This window comes from Physeter macrocephalus, chromosome 4 (genome assembly GCF_002837175.3).
Source record: "Physeter macrocephalus isolate SW-GA chromosome 4, ASM283717v5, whole genome shotgun sequence".
In the NCBI taxonomy this organism is placed as follows: domain Eukaryota; kingdom Metazoa; phylum Chordata; class Mammalia; order Artiodactyla; family Physeteridae; genus Physeter; species Physeter macrocephalus.
This window is the reverse complement of record NC_041217.1, coordinates 49,340,492-49,356,120: the sequence shown is the minus strand read 5'-3', so window position 1 is coordinate 49,356,120 and position 15,629 is coordinate 49,340,492. Positions and strand designations below refer to the sequence as shown.

General features: G+C 34.6%; 2 protein-coding genes across 8 annotated transcripts in view; one reads left to right on the top strand and one right to left on the bottom strand.

The window, feature by feature from the left end:
• RALGPS2 (Ral GEF with PH domain and SH3 binding motif 2) overlaps positions 1 to 15,629 on the bottom strand; it is a 305,267-nt gene that overhangs the window by 32,408 nt on the left and 257,230 nt on the right. For all 5 annotated transcript variants that reach the window (XM_024133662.3, XM_024133661.3, XM_024133664.3 and 2 more), the window contains 2 exons: positions 3,355 to 3,492; positions 2,171 to 2,261 (listed from right to left, as the gene is read on the bottom strand). In XM_024133662.3, coding sequence (XP_023989430.1) covers positions 2,171 to 2,261; positions 3,355 to 3,492 — 229 coding nt within the window. The remainder of the gene's footprint in view (positions 1 to 2,170; positions 2,262 to 3,354; positions 3,493 to 15,629) is intronic.
• Positions 1 to 15,629, top strand: part of ANGPTL1 (angiopoietin like 1) — an 84,644-nt gene that overhangs the window by 53,367 nt on the left and 15,648 nt on the right. The window contains exons 2-4 of one of the 3 annotated variants that reach the window (XM_007117534.2): positions 8,349 to 8,892; positions 13,926 to 14,293; positions 14,600 to 14,771. In XM_007117534.2, the coding sequence (XP_007117596.1) occupies positions 13,949 to 14,293; positions 14,600 to 14,771 (517 nt within the window). In that variant the 5' untranslated portion in view covers positions 8,349 to 8,892; positions 13,926 to 13,948. Of the gene's footprint in view, positions 1 to 8,348; positions 8,893 to 13,925; positions 14,772 to 15,629 lie in introns of all 3 variants that reach the window. The other 2 variants (XM_007117533.3, XM_028488599.1) reach the window with 2 other exon arrangements.

Below are 15,629 nucleotides of genomic sequence, written 5' to 3'. Positions count from 1 at the left end.
AGGAAAACACTATATCTTCCTTCTTCAGTTCCCCATACGATGCTCCAACACCACCAAGAGACTTGTAGTTCCCCAAGTGAACAAAGTTTCCCACCCTATTACTTTGATCATTTCCATAACCTGGAACACCTTTCTTAACTCTTCACGTGGAGCTAACTCCTACTCACCTGTTAAGATGCAGCCTCAGGTAATAATGTCACCTCAAGCTGTTCATGTTTCTTTTCTCTTCACTTTTCCCACTTAAAGCTGAGTTAGGTCTCCTCTCATCTATGTTCCCATAGCATCCTGGGCACATCTCTAGTATAGTACTTTTGAATTGTTTCGTAATTATTTGTTTTGTGGATGTATTTTGCATTAGACTGAGCTTCTTAAGGGCAAGAACAAGATCTTACTTTTGTAATCCCAGCAGCTAGCACAATAACTCGTCAATACCAAAAGCTGAATAAATATTTGTTAATGAATATAATGAGAAGGCTGCTCGAGTTCTAGCTACTCATGAAAACAAAAATCAGTATAATAGCATCCGCTTTCCTACCAAAATGAGGCTATCTTATAATATGTCAGGTTACAGACAGCTAAAACTGCTTAATGGCTTAACTGGCCAACTCTATCCCTTTGAAGTTAAAATTCACCATCCTCTATAATTATGCAACAATTTCTTAGACTTCATTTCTACTGAATAAACTTTAACTTCTTTTAAATCCATTAAGTTTCTTGAGTCAGACATAGAAATTTTAATTAAGTACTTACTCATATTTTGAGTTTTAAGATAATCTTCTGTACGTAATTGGACAAAACATGAGTGTTTTGTGCTATGTCAGTAATTAGAGAGATGGAAGAAATAGTGATAAATATGACACAGACCATCAAACTCAAGAAGCTTACAACCTAGGGCAACATCAGATCTGTGAAACAACTCCAACCTTAAAAAGCCGATCCATTGACCTCATACATTCTCAAATGAATTACCCTGTGAAAATTTTCTGTAAAATAAAAATTGATATAGAAAGATAAAGTGGTAATAATATGGTATGGTGGAGGTGGCAATAAAGGTGTTTTCAAACATTAATAAAAGTTTAGATACATTTAAGTATAAATACAGAGCTTCTTAATATATTTAATATTAGAAGAAAAGTTATTTCTAGTTGTTTTCCAGAATTTCTAGTCTTTTATTGGTACTAATTCTGTACTGCAGAATTCTTTAAAAATTGTTGAAACTTAGGGAACAAGGAAGTTGATAATCACTATCATACGGCATAAGAAAAATTTTATATAATGCATTAACAATGAAAAATAACCTCGTCTTTCACGTCAATAAAATTTTAAAGTATAACCTTTTACTGGAAAAAATATTTGTGGAAGACACAAAGTTAAATTTGAAAGCTTGGGAACAGCACAAAATTTTGAAATTAACAAATGAAGCTACAAGGAAAATGAGAAGTCTCAAGAGAAATAAACTCTTTATCCTCCTATCTTTTGGAAAAAAACCTGGCAGTCATGATGTATAGCACACCACTGAAAAATAAAAAAGGGTTAATGATTTTAAAAATCCTTCCTCCCTTGGGCAGGACTGTGGATGGTTAAGGAAAAGGAAATGGATATCAGCTGTCTTAAAAGTAAGTTTAAAAATCTTTAATGAAGAAGGATTTGCTTGAATAGAAAAAAGGGCAAGTGTGGTGCTATACTGAACAAATATGTCTCTAACCCAGCGTCCAGGAAGTTCAATATTCTCTCAATACACAAAAACAACTGAAAATGAGTTCAAAATTGTGTTAAAAATTACCATTAAAAAAGGAGTAATTTTTCTATTCATAGACTGTTTCATTAATTTTTCAGCCTATTCAAAGATAAATTTCCATAAAGATTTAATGCTTGAATTTAGAGAGAAAGGAAAAAATTTAAAACTAGAACTACCAAACATCAGCTCTCAACAACTTGAGACACATGAAATGCTTTTTAATGGAAGAACAGAGGAGGTACTTGTATATTGGCTCAATCACATCAAGTGATTAAAAAGAAATACATGTAAATAACCTCTACCATTGTAAATGTACAACTGGATTCGGCATATGCATGATAAGATGTAGGATTTAGATGTTTAAATACACGGTGATGAAAGGGTGGAGGACAGGACAAAGTTATACAAACCACTTCTGAAGATCCAACCTACTTGTAATTATCATCTTCCACAAACTTTTGTAGTTCTTCTATATACTGAACGGAGTTCAGGTATTTTTGGACGTGAGGCAACATGGGGATATCTAGGCAAAATGTGATAAATAAGCATCTGATAAAGTACATCTTAGGCAGAATTTTTAAAGTTAAGCTGAGAAAAATATATTTAAAGGTAAATTAAGGCCACATGGCAGCAAAATTTAAATGAACTCTAGAAGGACATTACTTAGGTAAATGTTATTTAATGTAAAACTGGAGGTAATTTAGAAAACTACAGTTGTATGTTGTTTGTATAGATTAAAAAAAAAAGAAGAAGGAAAAAAAACCCCACATAGCCCCATTTACAAAGTCCCATGTATTTGAGAAACTTCATGGAAAAAAATCACAGACATCATTGTGATTTATATTCAAACCTCATCTAAATACAAGATGTAAGGCTCTTTAGGTTTTTTATTTTTAAAGAAGCCTGGCTCACATCTGTAAAGTAGTTTTTTCTTCCCTACTTAGAAATTTCAAATACGATTAATTTAACATTACAATTTGATGTTATGTTAAAAAAAATTGAGGAAAGTATAAAACAAGAGATGATTTGATTTAGCTTTCAGATAATGTAAACTCAGTTTTTAAACACCATAAAAATTATATAGCTATAATAGTCTATCTTTATTCCCTGTCAAACTAAAAGCATCCAAACATTTTAAAACATTAAAACATTTTTTTTCTAATCATTTGGGCTTGCAAAAGCTCTTTCTATATATGTTTCCATAAAATACATCTTGCACAAAAATTGGTTATTTTTACTCAACACAGGACTCAAGAAAGCTAGTCAACTGTTACTAGGATCAAGGGTCTCAGCTCCCTCCCTAGCTAAATAAATAAAAGAACTATTTACATAATAGATCAGGGAGATCAAATGAGATGAAGAGAATAGAAAATAATTGTGAAAATTATGTTAGCAAAGTTGCTACAAAATAACAGAAAAGCAAAAGATAAAACTTAGCATTTTAAATATGAAAACTTCAATTCCTTAAAAGCAAGATCTTAAATAAGATGCTAAATATTAAACAGTGAAATAAAACAATCATTATTTTCCTTTATATTAGGATGATGTTCCCTGTTGTGTGAAAAGTGGCCATCAACCTGTGTAAGTGAATCATAGCATTACCCTCAGAAACTCACCATATTCACAGGACTGCTGTAAATCAGAAATTATTCTAAGGATGTTATTCATCAAATTTGATCTTTGCTCATTTTCTAGAATGCTGCCAGTTGACGGGTATGCTGAATCAATGTATGTTAAATCTGACAGGTAGATACCTGAAACGAAATTAGATAAATAAGTGTTTTCCTACTTATAGTTTGGAAGAGTATAGTTTATAGCTGTATTTCATTATATGCCATATTTAGAATATATCATTATTAATACACTGCAGCCTTGTTAAAACATGACCACTGAGGCCTAGATTTCTGTGGAGCTGGGGTCAGACATGCAAATATGTTTTCTGTAAATGTCCTCTTATGATACCATTTTAAAATATGGCTTGAGGCTGGAGTCAGAAACTCCAGTACCTACCTACCTATGGGTCTTAATGGAAAGAAACTGAGCTCCTGAACTGGCTCTGCCTCTGACTAGTTGTATATAACAAAGACAGTTATTTTAATCTCCGAACCTCAGTTTTTATGTCTATTTTCCAAGTTGTGGTATAGCCTGAAGTTTTAAGTTGGCCAGCCTAACCACTACCTGGCCATGGGGTAGTTACTTAATATTAGTTCTATACCCCCTTGCCTTGAGTTGATAACTGTCACTTGAGTCTTAATTACTTTGAAAATTGTCTCATTCTGGCAGAAACATCTTGTTTTAAAGATTAACACTGCATCTTTGAAACAGTTCATGTGACTACAAATTGAAGTTAACCTTGCCCTTTCTCTGTACCAACAAAAAGAACATATACCCCCAAATAATTTGGTTGTACTAGTTCTGGATATGCAAGGTCAAATCTATAAAAAATATTTCCTGAGAGTTTACTACGCACATGTAAAGTGTAAAAGACAACTACAGCTGGAGAGAAAAATACACTTTCCTACTTTCTCCTCATTACTGCCCATTCATGAACTCTCAGAGTAAATGCAACCAAAATGATGTACCTACTGCCTTCCAAATAAGCCCTATGTTTTTTCTCATGCCACTTCTTCCATCTTAAATGATACCTAGACTCAACTCTGCCCATTTAAATCATATCTTATATCCAGGTCAGTGTCAACTGTTCTTTAGTTTTCTCACAGATTCCAAGAAAGAATTTAGAAACTGTCTAGTCTAATAGACCCCTCTTTTTATAGGTGAATACTCTAAGGTCCACAGATATTAAGGAAGTGGCTAATGCCCTGTAAACTGTTAGTGACAGAGCTGGATCTCAGAGTATACACTTGTACCCCAAGTTGTTTTTTTTTAAATTACATTCTGTTACAAACTCATACAGTATCTATACCATTCACTTGATAATTTTTAAGACTTTATAATCTCCTTATTGAAAATCTTTTGTCTTTATATCTTATCTGCTCAAGAGTATAAACTCATTCAGGCGGTTACTCTATCTTGCACTCTAAAAAATTAAAATCCTGACCAGTATTTTCAGACAATTAGTGCTTAACACAATGTAAAAGGTTGTCATGGCAATCCTTTTATTCATCCTAGTATCATTCCTATTCCATTCAGTAAATCTTAACTGTATTCTTTAACCCACCTATCATAAATATTTCTTTTTCTTTAGAGATTCTCAACTTCATTTTTTATGACTTCAAATAAATAGCCTGGCTCCCTTCCTTTTCCTCCCATCTCAGAGGAAGGAGAATCCCCTTCCTCTCTCCAAATCTAACCTGCAATTTTGAACATAATCGCTACTGCCTCCTCTAGAATGTCCACTGTTGCCTTCACTATCAATCACCCTCCACTGGCTCCTTTCCCAAAGCCAATGCACACATTTAAATCTCCTCTATTTAAGAAAACAAAATTAAAGCCACCCTTCCTTTAAATCTGATCCCCTCCTCAAGATAGAACCCTTGCCTCTCCCTCTTTGAACACACTGAAAGAGAAACAAAGATTAGTACACTTACCTTTTTTATCCTTCATTCTATTTTTATGTAACATTTGGTACATATAAAAGTTTACTTGGGTCAGGAAAAATTGTGACAGACTTTGGAATAGGCAAAAATGATTACTAGGTATAACCTCTCTTCAGTGCCTCCTTTTGGCCTGGGCTATTTTACAACTCTGTAAGTTGTTGAAAACTTGTAAAATAGAAATTCTTGTCCAGAAAAATACCAATGAATTATGTCCAGTGGGATGTAACTGATTATTGCCCCGTGGATGTTGACCAGTTTTGCAACTACCTGTAAATTCATTTCAGCATTCCTGACTGCCTGCATGTATGTGTGGTACTTTGAATTCTCCCTTGAAGTGGCTGTAATATCTTCCTGATTCCCTTATATATTTAATGATTTAAACAAAACATTTGACATGTATTCATTTTGTATTTGTGCAAGAATCATAATTTTACCTTTTAAAAAATAACAGTTTAACACATAATATTGGTTGTTACCAAACAATGAAATAAATACCTGTCAACTTAAGAACTACAACATCAGTACTGTTGCATCATCTACATGCTCTTTCCCTATGTTATCTCCCTGCCTCCTGCCTAGAGGTAACCAACTATTCCGAATTTTAAGATTATTCCCTTGTTTTTTTTTGAGACACCTGTCTGTATTCCTGCACAATGTATTATTTTACTTTTGCTTATTTTTGAGCTTTAAAAAAATCATACTTTATATATGTGATTAAATTAAATAATATCAGTAAAGTTAGAATGGGTACACAGTAAGTGATTTTAAAGTGGTTGTTAAATCAATTTTTAAAAATATGGTCTGTGATTGCTTTGCCTCACTCACTATTTTGTTTCTGTGACTTATTCATGTTAAGTACAGCTGTAATTCCTTAAACTGAGAATAAACTAAAATGTAACTATATCACAATTTACTTATTCATTTTATTTGATAAGAGTTTTGAGTTACTTGCCCCCTTCCTCCTTGTTGCTACGGACATTCTTGTGTCTGCTGGTGCGCATGTACAAGAATTTCTCTAGCAGAGATATATACAGATATATACATACATGTATGTCTTACATTATAATGTTCAACTTTACAAGACAGCGCCACGTTGTTTTTAAAGCTATATCAATTCATACTCCCACTGACAGTACATAAGTTTCTACTGATCCACACATGCTAACACTTGTAGATAATCTGAAATCCGCATCCATCTCATTGCTGAAACGTATTCTGGCAGAGGCGTACATGACCTCCTCATTACTAAATCTTTAGGCATCTCTCTTGGTCTCCTCCCTTCTGCTCAGTCTCTCTGCAGTATTTATACTATTCCCTTTGTTTCTTGGTCTTTCCTGGCTTGAACCTTCCTTGCTTCCACCCTCCCTCCATTCTTCTTTTTCCTCATGTTCCCTGGAATTGGTATTCCCCATGGTTCTGCCACTAATCTTTTCACTCTGCATGTACTTTTTCTGGATTATCTTACTTCTGAGGCTTCCACTGTCACCTAACTGCCAATGACTTTCCAAACCTCTGTATAGAACACACCTCCTGACTTTCATTTTCAATTTAACATGCCAAACTAACCATTACTTGTCCCTAAACTCCTGCCATTCCACTTTCCAACCTTGGTTAGTGATATTATTAACTGCTTTAAATCGCTCAAGCGGAAGAGCTCAGGAGGAGCTTACTATTCTCGTATTTTTCCAGATTAAGCTATTAGTGAATACAATATGATCACTGAATGATCAAGTAATGTATTACATAATATAAATCAGAGGCTAGAAGCTGTTCCAATGTTTTCAAAATCAGGAAATACCATAAGAAATACCTACATATGACCCTCTTTTCCTTAAAAAAAAAAAAAGGGCGGGGGGGGAGATCTGGCAACAATGAGGTATAGCTGAGAAGGGTGTAGATACCATTATACTAACCATTAAGGATGCCAGTTTGTCATAACCCTATTTTCTTCTGCTCTCTTACTTCTGGTTTACTTCACTCATATACATTACCTGCTTCATTCTTGTTGTGAGCATTTGTAGGCCTTTGAGTATGGAACCCCTGCTATACCTATGTATGTCATAGGAACTTAAAGAAATAATCAGTTCTGTGAAATAAGTAGAAACTATTGTAAGCTAACTTTAAATAAAGGATGTTGATCAACAAACAGTTGATGGTAGGGCCTGAGAAAGAGAAAGCAGCACAAGGTAAGGCAACGAAGAGGGGAAAGCACACGGTATGCATAGAAAGTAGAAACGCACAGGTTTTATCTAGAAGCAGCAATTAGCAATTATATGATCCAATGAGAGAGAGTGTGGCGGAATGCTTTGGAGTGAGATTCAAATCCCAGTTCTTATCGCTTAGTATGGAAGTCCTAAGCCAAATTACTTAAAATGTCTAAATCTGTGTCTCCTCAGCCACTGAGTTAATCAACATTCTTGATTTAATGAAATATAAAAGCATAGTTGGTATTCAACAATTACTAATTCCCTCTCCAGCACCCTAATTTCATAGCAGAAGAACTGGGCCAGAGGTAGGTAAAGTGACTTGTCTAAGTTCCTATAGCCAGCGGGGAGTCAGAATTCTCTTTTTTCTCCCACTCAGGCCAGGGTTATGTTTGCTTTTAAAGCACAGCATCAACTAATAAGAATAACCATATTCAGACAAGAGGAGTCATGCTGCAGAATAGGAGGCAGTGACATTATATAACATCAGAATTTAATTATATAACATTAGAATTTAAAAAATGAACAGTTTTATCTCAGAAACATTACACAGTAAGATATAACATATTACAACATCAGGTTTCTTACAACTTTAAAAACTTCTGAACTGGCAACTCAATGTTTAGAAATTCTTCTAGGCTATAAAGAGTATTATACTATTTAGGGGACTGCCTCTTTCAGAGTCTAACTCTTGTTCTTTTTAATAAAAAAACAAACTTATCAGCCTGCACCTACTTCTAAGTGAAGCTGAGTGCTATTTTTTCAGTGTTCAACTTAAAGGATCTCTGGGTAGCAGACTAAAATGTTTGTTTTATAATTGCCCGCTGAACTATGATAGTTTGTTTCCAGATGGTGCCCTTCCTTCAACCTGCACACAGTCTCTCCTTGTTCGGAGCTTTTCAACCTCCTGCTGATCACACTACCCCCACCCCTATTTAAAGCTACAGAGAGGAAATCCTAAAGAGATTTTCCCCCCAAGTCTCCAGCAAATTTTTGGTGACGTAATATGTGGGCTGAACTTGAGTCTCCTGAGAAAGAGAGGGAATCACTATTCAAGGGTACTGTATATACAATCTGGGTCAGCTGCAGCTGGTTACTGAATTTCTCCATGTGGCAGACAGCAAAGCCACAATGCTTTCTCTGCTGGATTAAAGACAGCCCGCAGACCAGGAACTTCCACTATACTACTTAAAATTACATAGGTCGCTTGTCGAATTCAATTGATTTGTGCTGTAAGAAGAAAAAGAAGTTCCTTAGTACAGCTTGGATTCATCGGTCCAAAACAAAAATGCAGTTGCCATTAAAGTCACAGAAGAACAAACTTCTACACTGATTTTTAAAAGCAAGAGTAAGAGCAGCAAGTCTCTGGGTTTGCTTTCAACAGATGCAAAAGGTATTATAATATTTCTTTTATTTTTATTTAAAAATTCTATGTATGTTGAAATGTATAATTATTTTACATTTGTAGTAGAAATTTCAAAATCTCTTATTAATCAAAGAATTTTGGAATATATACTACAATTTGTTTAGTCTGAAAAAGGTTTTGTTTTGCAACTTTATATAAAACTGGTCATTATATACTTTATGATGATTAATGAATTATTTGAGGTTCAACTTAATGGTAATTAGTGTATATGTTTATAGACTGATGCATACATGCTGGGTTTCAGAAAACAAGTACTTTAGTGACATTAGAAATTTTAACAAGTAATGGATTAAATGTATAAGATTTACAGCACAGTGATTAAAAACAAAGGGATACAGACTAAAGAAAATAGTTGTAAACATGGTTAGTTTCTCTTTACATAGCTACAGTGTATATGCTAAAGATTGACATATACTGTGAAGATATCTTAAAGTATAGCTACAAAACACAGCTAAGAAGATATAAAATTAACTGAAAGGCTGTCCAACAATACCTCAATTATAGCATAACCAACTATAACCTAAACATTAATATTTTGTATTACTAAATATTAAAGATTTAAAACAAGTCTACAGTATTTCTTACTAAAACTCAAAGTTTTAAATAGTTTCATAGGTTTATATGTAACAGTACTTTAACTTGGGCAACAGAAATTAAAACTGTTACAACTGGAATTACATGAAGAAGCAAAGCGATTGATACATTAAAAAATCCTAAAACCTTACAGATTAGAATTGAGGAGAAGAAATAAAATGTGATAGAAGTATTGCGTATGTCGTCAGCATTAACAATAGAAAATAAGAACCCAGAAGATACAATTACTTAAAAACATAATTAAAAGACCAAAAATATAGGTCAACAAACACGATTCTTTCAATATTCTATCTGGGGGCTTTGTTTAACTGTATTACTAGAATTATTAAAAATAAAGTTACTAGTTACCAACAGTGAGCTTTAACACCAAAGACACTTAAATTTGTTATGATCTGGGGGTCCTCTGTCCTTTTAAAAATCAAAGAAATTCAAGGTAAGAATCTTCAACAAGCAAAAAATGGTAAAGCTAAATAGGATTTCTTCAACTTTACTTTCATGTCCTTTCCTTAAAGATTCAAAACTCTCAATAATGGGAGGATCTCTGTTAAACATATTTTACAAGAAATCCTGAGAAAATTTCCAAACAATACTGGATCTGAAATACTGTCATCTCTTTCTGTTTTTGTTGTTGTTGCTATGAAAAGTACAGTACCTCAGTTAAACCTCAGTTCTTACTGAAGCCTTAGGCAAGCATTTAATCTGAAACCCAGATAACTATTTATCGCTTCCTTAAATATCGCCAGGGGATGAAACTGTTCTCAAGTCTCTTCCCAGAACATAATTCACAATCTAGAAGTCTTTATCTAAGGTATCTTCGGTGCTTCATAAATTTAAGTTCATTGCCTCATGCTGTTTTCAGTGCGTGACACAGCCGGTTAAATGCCTCTATCCATTTACCATCTGAAAGGAAGTATATCCTAACTTTCATTTCTTCTCCCTACTAGCTGGCAATGTTGCAACTATGAAGAGAAATAGTACCAATAAAATTAACTCAAAGCATGGAAGACTTTTTTTTCCCCCCTAAAAACAACCAAGCAAAGACATAGATTTAAACTTAAGTATACTGTGACTAATTTACAACATTCTTGTGGGACGTAGGAAAATTTTAACATATACAGAAAGGTTTTATGATGTAACACAGATTTATGGATCTTTCACTTTAAAAACTGAACATATGTGGGAAAATACAAATAAGAGAATGTCTTCATAAAAGGTAAACAGTAAATGTATTTAAAAAACTCCTTCTTTATTCATGATGTAGCTAGTCTACTCCTTAAGAAGTGTGGTTCCTTATTCAGCTTTAGGTGACAACGAAGTCATGACTTTTTTAAAGGATAAGGGAATTGTATTTATTTTTTTAAAAAATAAACTTTTGGTTGTCTCCTTTAAATATTAACTTAGGTCAGAGTCTCTTATGGTAGACAAAAATTCATCTTATGATTTAATTATGCAGGAACCCACAAAGAGCCAAGGCAGAACACACCAAAAGGAAGCTATTTTAATTTAGATTTGTATTTTCACATTTTTGTTCTTCCATGATAACATGGACACAAAGTCACATTAGCAGACTTGCATTATATGCTCTTAGTTCTATAAGAAATCTGTGTCTGATAGGAATACAAGATCTTCAGTTGGAATACTGTTCAGAAAAGTCTACATGTTTTGAGGTTTCATGTTACTTTCTGAATTTTCCTTGTTTTGGTAGCTTATTTCATACTAGTTTATTTAGATAAAATAATTTTATGATCTAAGAGTTTCCATCCCATTACTGAAGTGACTGAAATGAGTGCATCTGAACACTGGATATGTTAACTACGTAGGAGAAATGCTTATACGTTTACCCAGCAGGCTGATGGCTTCTATTTTACTGTCTGCAGTTTTAAAAATAAACCATATCTAAATTCTATGAATCTGCAAGTATAACAAGAAATATTTTATTGGTTTTTGGTACAGGTAACTCTAGTATAGTAACTAGAGTCCTTTTTAAATAAAATAGATGACACTCGGTCTAAATTTTCTACTAATGTCAGAAGGCAAAGTATGAAAGCAAAAAACTAAAAGTACTCATCCAAGTGTACTTCTGGCTATCAGTCAGCAAACAGAAAGCCTTTGACACAAATATGGAATATTACTATGCACCTCCTTCCAATCTCATGTTAGGAAAAGAAAACGAATTCTGTACATTCCATCCATTCTTTGCTTTATTTTCATTATCACCCTATTTTGCAAACATTACTCATTTGAAAACACCGAAGTAAGGAGACATGGTTTTAGAAAGCAGTAGTCATCTTTATGACTCTAGTTGAAGAGTCCATTATTTCATTGATACAACCTTTAATTTTAGGAGGCTTCATAATCAAGTTAGACAGGTAACTATCAACTAACAGAATACATATGGAGGGAAAGGAGTGACAGCAGAAAAGTCTAGGATATAAAAATGATCCACAAGTACCTGTGCATAATTAAGTTAATGGGTCAATGTAAAGAGATACAAACCAGGAAAAGACTGTAAAAGACATGCAACACAAAGTTAAGACTCCTCTGCAGTTACTACATGACGAGGATAAAAATCACAGGTCTAGAAAGTTATGAGTAGAAGATCTGAATCCCATTTGAGTGTTTTAGCTTCTCCAGGTTTATTTCTTTGCAAAATGGTAGATGTTTACTTCACAGTGCTGTTGTGAATGCAAACAGTTAACACGAGTTAAGCACTACAAAAATATAAGGGATTGTTACAGTGTTGGTGATAGAAAACGTTGCCATATGATGTAGTTGTTATTGAAAAACATGAAACCTGGAGTCTTCTACCTGGGTTCAAATTCTGGTTCCATGTCTTAGACGCTGTGTGACTCTGGGTGAGGTACTTAACATCTGGATGCCAGTTTCTTCATTTGAAGATGAGGATAATAATAATCTACCTCAGAGGGTTGTGGTGAGATGTAAATGATTTAATACATGTAAAAGGCTGAAAACAATGCCTGGCACTTAACAAGCACCCAATAAAAATGAACTATTGTTATTGTTGCATTGCTATTTATTAATGGCAGGCATAAACAACTTGGGACCTGGCTCCCCAAAGCAAAAAACAAGTACCTGGGTGGAAAATGGGATAGAAAAGTTCTTAGTATATCCACTGCCATCCTTCAGAAACAGCAGACAGCAATCAAGTTTATAAGAGAGAGAAGGTGGGCTATACTATAGCAGCTTGTTAATGAACCTGATGGGGTGACACATCTTAGTCATTCTAACTGCTACTACTCTTTAGGGAGGTAACTGAAGAAAAAGAAAGCGGCTTTGGTTCTTGGAACTAGTCGTATGGTTTCCTTGAGTGTCGCTATAGAAATTATACTATAAAAGGCAAGTATGTATCTGCCAAAGCAAAAATGGAACATTCCAAGCACACATTTTAGCGTATGTGCCACTGCTATAAACACTGACTGAAGAGCCAGGGAACCTGCATTCTAGACCTGGTTCTAATATTACCTATTTGTGTGGCCGTGGCCTTGGCTTTCAACATACCCATGGGAGCAAAGAGGTCTTGTCTTGAATGAGATGAGATGGTCTTTAAGGTACTTTCCAACTCTAACGATCAGATTCAATGACAGATGAGTTTCTTTCCTTCGTAATGGTTATAAAATATTACTAACTTTTTACTAAAATGAAGTTCAGTAGAACGTCTGTTAGAAGAATGAACCTGCTGAATCATATATACGCTTAGAGCATATATATGATTATGACTTAGGAAACACAATTACCCACAATAGTGACTGTGAGCATGCTATCATTCTTAAACTTGTCATCAATCCCAAAAGGACATGTTACAAAAACAAACAAAAAATATTATGCTAAAACCTTCTGGTTTTAGATTTGTCTAAAAATATTTTTTTAATTTGATAGATAAAAAAGATATTTATTAGAGAGGGCCAATTTAATTGAAACCGTACAATATAAATAAAAAACACTGGCAACTTTCATACTAGTTAGAGAAGAATGTTTTAATTAATGCCTTACCAACATTATGTACCATTTTCCAAGCCTTAAGATAGCAAGTGAACTTTTTAAAGGTAAGAAAAGTGTCTTATTAGGGTCTCAGAAGCCCCAAGAGCATCTAACAATATGCCTCAGCACACAGTGGGCACTCACCAAGATCTGCTCATTGAGCTGGGGAACAAAAAGCATTACAATAAGGTGGTAGTTGGAGAGCTCATCTCTGAAACCTAATTTTTAAACAAATAGGAAGGTGCTTAATACTGAATTTAAGAAATTAATAACTTTAATTCTGGCCCAATTTATTAACACCAATAGATATTCAGTTTTTCCCTTACATACTTTTTTATGTTACTGACTTTAAAAGTAGATTAATTCTTTTCTACTTTTTCCCTTCATTGTTTTTCTTTTTTTTAAAGACGTCATACAACCTCATTTCAAAATGAAGGCTTTTATCTGGACCCTAAGTGTGCTATTCTTCCTACTAATGGGCATTGGACATTGCAGAGGAGGACAGTTCAAAATAAAAAAAATAATCCAGAGGAGATACCCTCGTGCCACAGATGGTAAAGAGGAAGCAAAGAAATGTTCATACACATTCCTGGTACCTGAACAAAAAATAACAGGGCCAATATGTGTCAATACCAAAGGGCAAGATGCAGGTACCATTAAAGACATGATCACCAGGATGGACCTTGAAAACCTGAAGGACGTGCTCTCCAGGCAGAAGCGGGAGATAGATGTCCTGCAATTGGTGGTGGATGTAGATGGAAACATTGTCAATGAGGTAAAGCTGCTGAGAAAAGAAAGCCGTAACATGAACTCTCGTGTTACTCAACTCTATATGCAACTATTACATGAGATTATCCGTAAGAGGGATAATTCACTCGAACTTTCCCAGTTGGAAAATAAAATCCTCAATGTCACCACAGAAATGTTGAAGATGGCAACAAGGTACAGGGAACTAGAGCTGAAATATGCTTCCTTGACTGATCTTGTCAATAACCAGTCTGTGATGATCACTTTGTTGGAAGAACAGTGCTTGAGGATATTTTCCCGACAAGACCCCCATGTGTCTCCTCCTCTCGTCCAGGTAGTGCCACAGCACATTCCTAACAGTCATCAGTATACTCCTGGTCTGCTGGGGGGCAATGAGATACAGAGGGATCCCGGTTATCCCAGAGATTTAATGCCACCACCTGATCTGGCAACTTCTCCCACCAAAAGCCCTTTCAAGATACCACCAGTAACTTTCATCAATGAAGGTGAGTTACCTCTTACTGTTAAAAATGGAAGTACAAGGTTAATATGTTTTATGGTTTATGAGACAATGCTCGTACTACATGCCTATTCTTCATTTTGGTGATGTAATTATACATGAACATTAAATTTTCTGTTTTTGTTTTCTGTCAACCAAGAATTGATCTTAAATACATCTCTCAGTTCTAAGAGTCTAAGAGTTCATAGAAACAGTATATTTCGTGGAAAAAGTAGTCTTTCATCCAAAGTCTTACAATCTAAATTACGAGCATTGAGATAGTAATGAGTCCACACAATCCACTCCTAACCTCTATGACCATCCTCTCGGACTCCAGCTAGATCCTCACGACTGCTAAACAGTCCTTTCATGTACCTCTTGATGCTCTTCCCATCACCATCTTCCTCAAAAGGAACATGTAATAATTTGCTTTCACTCTCCTAAAGCCCAGAATTAACCCCCTCTTATCTCCACTCTCAGCACATGCACCACCTACTGCTGTGCTGAGATTAAGTCTACTCAGGCCTAGGTTCCTTGTGCTTTCCTATCTTGGAAACATTTGCACAAGACCCATGCCTTCTTGCCCTCAGTCTCAAGAGGAAAAGATATCCCTCCTATTTTCCAAAGCTAAAATCCTACCGTTGTACCCTGTAAGTATAAATAAGTTTTCAATACATAAAAAACCTGAGAGTTGATCCTAAAATCTCTACCTCTGTTTCTTTTTTTTTTTTAACATCTTTATTGGAGTATAACTGTTTTACAATAGTGTGTTAGTTTCTCTTTACAACAAAGTGAATCAGTTATACATATACATATGTTCCCATATCTCTTCCCTCTTGCGTCACCCTCCCTCCCACCCTCCCTA